Here is a 7,679-nt window from a genome sequence, read left to right as displayed (position 1 = left end):
GTAGACCAGGCTGGCCTCGAACTCAGAAATCCGCCTGCCTCTGCCTCCCGAGTGCTGGGATTAAAGGCGTGCGCCACCACGCCCGGCTACACCCAGCTTTTTAAAACAAAACAAAAACGGGTGTTGTCAAGATGGAACTCAGGTGCCTGTTCTTCCAAGGCAGGCATTTACCAACTGAGCTATATTACCCCAGCTCTGAAATTGGTGTGTGTGTGTGTGTGTGTGTGTGTGTGTGTGTGATCCCTGGGTGTAAAGATTCAGTCATTTGCAGGAAGCCCAACTTGTTATGCGGATGCAGGAATCCAGTTTCTGGTCCTCAGGTTTGTGCAGCAAGCACTTTATTAAACCATCTCTTGAGCCTCTAAATTTGAGTTTTAAATACAAACCACCTTCCTACTTTCCAACATACAAGATGCTGGACACCCACCCACACTTAATACACCCCAGTCAGCGAGCCTCATGTTTGGACCACTCCCAAGGCTGTGCTCACTCTTCCCCTAGTCAAGAGAGAGCCAGGTGCAGGTAAATGCTCCACAGACCCTGCCAAGGGTGGCAGAGGAGTCCAGCACACCGCCTGCATGGCCCCCATCCCTGACAGCGGCCAACACCACCGATGTTTCAGAATTCTTTTGACTCTTTCCACCACTAACAACCGCACACCCATTTCCATAAATTCTTTATTTTGGACATTTTAGTAAAAAATCAGTCAGGAAAAATTGAAGAGATTTATTGTATAGTAATCAGACAATTGATTTGAATAAGGCACATTCAACATCATCACTATGGAAATAAATGCAAAAAGCAGTTATGGTGACTTGATAAGTTTGACAAGCCATTAAATTTGTAAATATATAAAGGCAAAACTCTATGGGGTTAAGAAATCTTTGTTAGAGAAACTAAGAGTGTTGGTGAAAATCATTTTTGCTGCACTACTCTTGTGTTCACAGGCTGCATCTGTCTGTCATAGCCAACATCCATGCTCACAGTGCTCCTGTCTTTAACAAGACTGTGGGCCAAAGGCTGTGAGACAAAGCTGTACCATCAGCCGCACTAATGGGGGTGGGGGGGAGGACGGGGACATAAGCCAATGGGAAGGGCACTGAGCCTCACTACTCCTCCTAAGCCTGCGGACTTCTAGGTAAAAGTTATTAAAATTAGTTCAGTGTTAAGAACTCTCTAGAGCTTTTCTGATAATCTCTGTGTGGTACCCAGAAGAACCCTAAATTTTACCTGAAGGGGAAAGAAAGACCCAAGTCTAAAGACAGTTTCTATTTCCCCTGCTTGCTTCTAAGACTTGGTATTACTCAAGAAGGGATTCCTATTTAACAAACAAACAAACAAACAAAAAAACCCCCACCACCAATAAAAAACATACACACACAGGCAAATTATCACAAAGAATTACAACACACATTATCACAAAGAATTACAACACACATAAAAGGCTGAAAAACTGAATACGAAAAGCAATGGTCTAGAAGACAGTACACCAGGTAATAGACTGGTGTGGTGGCACACTACCGTAATCCCATCCTGTAAGAGTCTGAGGCTTGAGAATCATTACTTTGGACTGTGTAGAGACTCGGTATCAAAACCAGAAAATCACTTGTTCTGACCCCAAACTAACATACTGCTTCTTTTCAAAATGACTTTTAAGAGGTCTGGGAATACAGGTTAGTGGTAGGGTACTTTCCTTGAATGTTAAGGCCCTGGGTTTTGAAACAGAGGATAGAAAAGAAAACTGACAAGTCTCACTCAGTTGATTGCACTTATGACAGAAGGAAAAGTGTATTTTAACAAGTAGTAAAAAAAAAAAAAATTGAAAAATAATAAATTTCTAGAATGTATTATATCCTAAATTTGTGTTGACAGCAAACTATGTAAGGCTGTCGTTTTACATAGTTTTAATGAGGAAACGATTGCTTTCCACTTGTGATCTGAGCCACTGACATAGACTGTGTACAAATACTGTAGACATTCCTCTAGAGTCTGAGGTAGCATGGGTCAAAGGCCAACATGACAGTCTGCAAGGCACCTTTTGACGCGATTTGACGTGGTTTTACGTGATGTAATGCTAGTGGCTAAGAGCTTACATGAAAGTTGGATATGATGGCACACACCTGTAGCCTCAGCACTCAGCACACGGAGGTAGGAGAAATTACTGTAAGTTCAAAGTCAGCCTACACTACAGCTACAGAGTTAACACCAGGCCAGACATGGCTATGTGACAAGCCACTAGCATTCAAAACAAATAAGTCTAGAAATACAGAAGAAAAAAATTCAAATATGGCAAATGGATTTTTCTTCAATCCCTGTGTTTTACAATGGGTTGACAGAAAAATTCCATTCACTATGCTTAAACTTTGTGTAGGGTCTTTTCTGAAATCTATATCAGGATTCCTTCAAAATCCCAAATACATACTGTTTCATGTGTGCCCCCATACTTAACTTACTTAACACCAAAGGTTGTGGCCAAAGCCATTTTGTGGCAAATATTTTCAGATCACCTCTCACCCGTGTCTCTGTGATCCTTTTAACTACCAATAGACATCTTCTTAGTGTTTCCTAAAATCCCTCCAGACTCAGGTTGCTTAATGTCTTAAGTGTATACATGATCTCTTAGCAGCAGATGACCCAAAATTGAGTGCAAAATTCCAAGGGCTTTTCCCATCCATGAAAGGAACAGACCTTTTGTGGGTCAAGATCATTTTACTAGAGTTTTACTTTCAAAGTTCACGTACTGATCAACAGCTATTGGCCCCAGTCTAAAATCATGGGATGTAGCTTAACAACGGATATTGGCCATGATTCCTCTTTCTGTTCCCTACAGGAGACCATCTCCCTGTGTTTATCGAATTCCTTCCCTGACAGCATTTCTAACTAGCTGAGGACCTCAAGTCTTTTCTGAAAGAACACTCAGATTCTTATCACAGACAACAGTGAGATTCCAGCAGGGGAGGACAGGGAAGATCCACAGAAAGGGACAAAAGCTCACGGCCCTGCCCTACACCATCCAGCAGCAGCTCATCTGCAGGTCTCTGTCGCCCTGGACAACAGAGCTTCCTGCTACTCCTCAGCTTTAACCCTTTCATGTCTTCCTATCCTTCCTACTATAAGAATGCGCTTTCACTTCATCAATGGCTTTCAAACTTCGCTGTGAAACTCAGCTCCACTGAAATCCTAACAGAGAACCCCAAAACCCAGCAGCCAAGAGCAGGCATGTTCTCACAGGAAGGAGGGGCTGCTGGGTAGGCACAGACAAGTGGCATGGCCAAGTGGGATGTTTTCATTTCTGGTGATTACTAATAATTTCTTCATTGATTCTAATGCTTGGGAAGACTTTTTTGAGCACAGCTGTTCTGACCTCAGCTCACTAACGGAATAAAAGCATACACACACCAGGTTCTTAGGTAGGTAGGTTTGGAGGGTTGAATTCGAGTTTTCTGTTTTCACCTACTCAAAGTGCAAATCTGTGTAAGACACAACCAACCCACAAGTGTATTATTAATGTGAATATTAAGGCCAGGCAGTGGTGCTGCACGCCTTTAATCCCAGCACTTAGGAGGCGGAGGCAGGCAGATTTCTGAGTTGGAGGCCAGCCTGGTCTACAGAGTGAGTTCCAGGACAGCCAGGGCTACACAAAAGAAACCCTGCCTCAGAAAAAAAAAAAAAAACAAAAAAAGTGAATATGAAAAAGCACTTAATATGTAGTAGAAGAGTTCTCTAAAATCATTCACATGACACCTCGTCCAGGTCCAAGCACTGCCCTAGAGGCTGGTGAGAGTCCTTGCAGGCAGCAGTGGGGCTGCAGATCCCTGGAGAATCAGATCTTCCTGTGCAACGATTCTATTCTACTGATGTGCTGGACACTTAAACAATACATCATGTTGTATTTTAACCCCGATTGGCCTTAAAAAACAAAGAAAGGAAGTGGGGGGCGCTATGGGGGACTTTTGGGATAGTATTGGAAATGTAATTGAGGAAATTATGTAAAAAAAAAATTAAAAAAAAAAAAAAAAAAAAAAAAAAAACAAAGAAAAACATCAGGCCAATTGTTAGTTTTATCAAAGTTCAGACTAGAAAGGTTTTTAAAAAGTCAAAGAAAAAAAGCTTCTTTTCTAACACAGTGACGGCCTCCCAGCTGTTTCCTCTCACATGCCAGTCACCTCCTAGCAGGACAGAGCCCTGAGACATGGCCCTTCCATGTCACCTCTGTGACTGGCTTCACAAAAGGCAGCCTCGCTCTTCTATGTTTCTGACAGGCTGGACGGGCAGCACCAGGTGGGAGATGCGGCTCCAGAGCCCACTCAGTTTGTCTGAGTCCATGTGGCTGTAGGAGGTGGGGCTCTCAGAGTTGGTGAACTTAGCCCAGAGTAAATCCCTCACCTTTTCTTCTATTTCCCTGGGGCTTACACTTGCTTCTAACGTTTCCTCCTCCAGCAGGACGGTCAGGACAAGGGCCACATCTTTAAAGGCGGCGTTCTCATGGTCACAGTACTTGTAGAAGATCAGGGTGGAGCCCGCAGGAAGGGATTCGAAGTGGTGGACCACAGCAGCCTTATGGCCATTCTCAAACCCATTGCTAAGCTCCAAGTCGACCAGCAGCTTGACTGTGTCACTGTCCTGCAGGGCCCTTTCGGCTCCGTCTATGGAGACGGCAGTCACCTTCTGGGAAGAGGTGTAGGCGTTGGCGACGTGGTAGCTCAGGCACTTGAGGGTCTCCTTGCCCTCTCGAGCAGCTGTGAAGATGACGGTGGCCGGCTCACGGGGACTCGAGGCATTGAGGTGCTTCTGGAGAAACTTACGCCCTCGCAGCCACAGGAAGGAACTCTGACCTGGGAATTTCTCCTTCAGTTGGCCAAACTGAGCCAGGAAGGCCTCCAAAGCTGGGTTCTGGGGCACCTGCTGGGCTGGGGAAGAATAGTAGCTGTTGACGGAGCTTAGCACAACAGCCACAATCAGGCAGCCGAGAAACACGGAACCTGTCAGATGAGAAAATAACAGAAAATGAGGCGCGTGAGTCAGAAATAATGCTTGTGGAAAGTGGAAATGAAACAGTTTCCTATCCAGTGTTACTGGCAATGCCCAGTTCCTTTATCTGACTCTTCTATATTTTCACACCTCTAATAGAAGCTGAGGCAGGAAGATTGTCATGAATTTGAGGTCAGTCTGGTCTATACAGCAAGAAATAAAACAAAAAGTCTAACAGAAATACCTTCTTTAATCTCTTGAAGCTATCTGGGGATATAATATCTGTGTCAAAGTTATTTATATACTTTGTCATAGTCAATGATCCATTTGATAGTGAGTCATGTGAACTTTCTCCCACATTCTCCAAGTATACAGTAGCTAGAACAGACCACTCTGTACTTAAAACTTAAAAATGACCAAGACGAGGTGATAGATCCTATAAATCTCAGCACGTGGGAGGGCCATGATGCCGCCTTACATAGTGAGATTCGTTCTCAAAGGGGAAAAGGAACAAACAACTTAAACACGCAATCTGAGAGGTTAGCAGCCTCTGACTGAAAAGGCAGTTTCTGAAGGCTGAGGCGGGAATCCTGCCACGTGTCTGAGGTTAGCCTGGGCTGCACAGTGAATCCCAGGTCAGTAAGGCCTACAGACCACAGCCCTGCCTCAAAAAAGCAAAACAAAACAAAACAAAAGGTAGCTTCATTTCTTATCTTCTGTGCAGTGTTTTTCTACTGCTAGCATGGTAGCTCAGTGGTATGGCACTTACTGAGTATGCACCAGGCCCTTAGGCCCCCACTGGGGTCGGGGTGAGGGAGAAGCAGTACATTTCTGACCATGAGGATTTTTATTTATATATATATTTAGTTAATATTACATTATATATTAATATTATATAATATTTAATTATATATATAATTAAATTTGCTTAAACAACATTGCTTTCTGTGCATTTTCTTTAAGGATCTACAAATGATGTAAACCAACTGTAACAAACCAGGTTTGTTCTCACCATAGGTCCAGAGACTCTTTTTATCAGTCTTTCCCAACGTATCCTGTGCAACCTCTTGCTTTTCCTCCACCAACTCTGTCTCCTCTTCATGACTTCCAGCCTCTAGAGTTAGAAGGAACATCAGAGACAGTACACTGTAAGCGTGGGCAGTATTGTTTACCTCTTACCTGGTTACAGGACAGACAGGATGCCTACACTTTTGCAAATTTTCCCTTTATGCAAACCAAAATCGTTGGTTAGCTCATCTCACCGTATCAGGTTCTTTCCCACACAAACACTCCATTTGGAACATGGTTTTATTTTTTATTTTATATTTTTATGATGAACCTCTACAATGGTGGAATTGTGATAGTAGACAATGGTCCATCCAGTCACATTCGTTATTCATTCATCCATCCACTTTATCATTCAAAAGCTACTCATAAAGTTGTTGCTATGGATATGATGCCAGAGAATGCACTGAAAGAAGCGAGCTAAGTGCTTCCTATATAGACTATTGTGATGGAAACACACAGGACACATTAGGTATCAGGGATTTGCAGTGGGACGTAAATTATCAACTCAGTCAATGCTTGGATACTATGCCTTGGCACTAGAAGACAGGCATTTCAGACAGAGCTCTTCAGAGGCTGAGGCAGGAGGATCACTGTGAGTGTGAGGCCAGCTTAGGCTACAGAGTAAGATATTATTTCAAAACAAGAGCAACAACAAAAACTATGTGTGTATATGCTCTCACTGATTTATACACACCCACCTACTGATTTAGATAAGATTTTGCTTTCCAAAAGACAAAACATTCAAAGTTTGAAGTCATAATTCATAAGAAATAAGATACAACTTTTCATAAGCTTTGTCCCTTTTTTGTCATATTGCAAGAGTATAAACAATAAATAAAAACAATAATTTGTGGGGCTGGAGAAATGGACTAGTGTTTAAGAGCCTTGTTGCTTGTCTCGCAGCATCCACATGGTGACTTACAACCATCTGCAGGTCAGTTTGAGGAGATCTGACATCCTCTTCTGACTGTCTTGAGTACAGGCACACACATGGTACACAGACATACTTGTAGGGAAAACACCTAAACACATAAAATACATTTTTTTAAAAAATGCAATTTGTGGGCCCTCATGATGGCTAGGTGGGTGACAGTGACGCTACAGCGCTAATGACCTGAGCTCAGCTTCCAGGAGACACATGTTAGATGAGCTGAAATGATTCATGCAAGTTGTCCTTTGACCTCCATAAGTACACTCTGGCAACACACACATACACTGAAAGAACATTTAAATGTGTAGGTAGCGAGTTAATACGGTGACTGAGCTAGTCTAGGGGACTGGGGACCTGTCCAGCATCCCATTGCTGTGAATGACTTCCACCACACTCTTGGGGCATCACAAGCAGGGTAACAGCAGTCCAGAAGGTTCCCTCACCAGGCACAGGCAGTCGTCTCCTCAGTGAATCCTGGCTCCCTGGGCCTGCGTTGGAATGGCCCAGACTCTGGCCATCGGTAGAGTCTACAGCAAGCAGTTCCTGACCAGCTTCACCCCTGTCACCTGCTCCCTCTGGGGGCGCTGCAGAGCTGCTCTCCAGGTGTTCATCAGCTTTACCCCTGTCACCTGCCCCCTCTGGGGGCGCTGCAGAGCTGCTCTCCAGGTGTGCATCAGCTTCACCCCTGTCACCTGCCCCCTCTGGGGGC

The 7,679-nt window shown here is 43.8% G+C and overlaps 1 protein-coding gene across 1 annotated transcript in view; it reads right to left on the bottom strand.

Annotated features, from left to right (window-relative positions):
* Positions 1–3,622: 3,622 nt before the first annotated feature.
* The window catches only part of LOC110296291 (torsin-1A-interacting protein 2), a 6,788-nt gene continuing 2,731 nt past the window's right edge, over positions 3,623–7,679 (bottom strand). Inside the window, exons 2-4 of the mRNA XM_021164924.2 lie at positions 7,414–7,677; positions 5,984–6,085; positions 3,623–4,982 (exon numbers count right to left, since the gene is read on the bottom strand). Coding sequence (XP_021020583.2) covers positions 4,225–4,982; positions 5,984–6,085; positions 7,414–7,677 — 1,124 coding nt within the window. The 3' untranslated portion in view covers positions 3,623–4,224. The remainder of the gene's footprint in view (positions 4,983–5,983; positions 6,086–7,413; positions 7,678–7,679) is intronic.

This window comes from Mus caroli, chromosome 1 (genome assembly GCF_900094665.2).
Source record: "Mus caroli chromosome 1, CAROLI_EIJ_v1.1, whole genome shotgun sequence".
Classification (NCBI taxonomy): Eukaryota; Metazoa; Chordata; class Mammalia; order Rodentia; family Muridae; genus Mus; species Mus caroli.
This window is presented reverse-complemented; position numbering and strand designations above follow the sequence as displayed.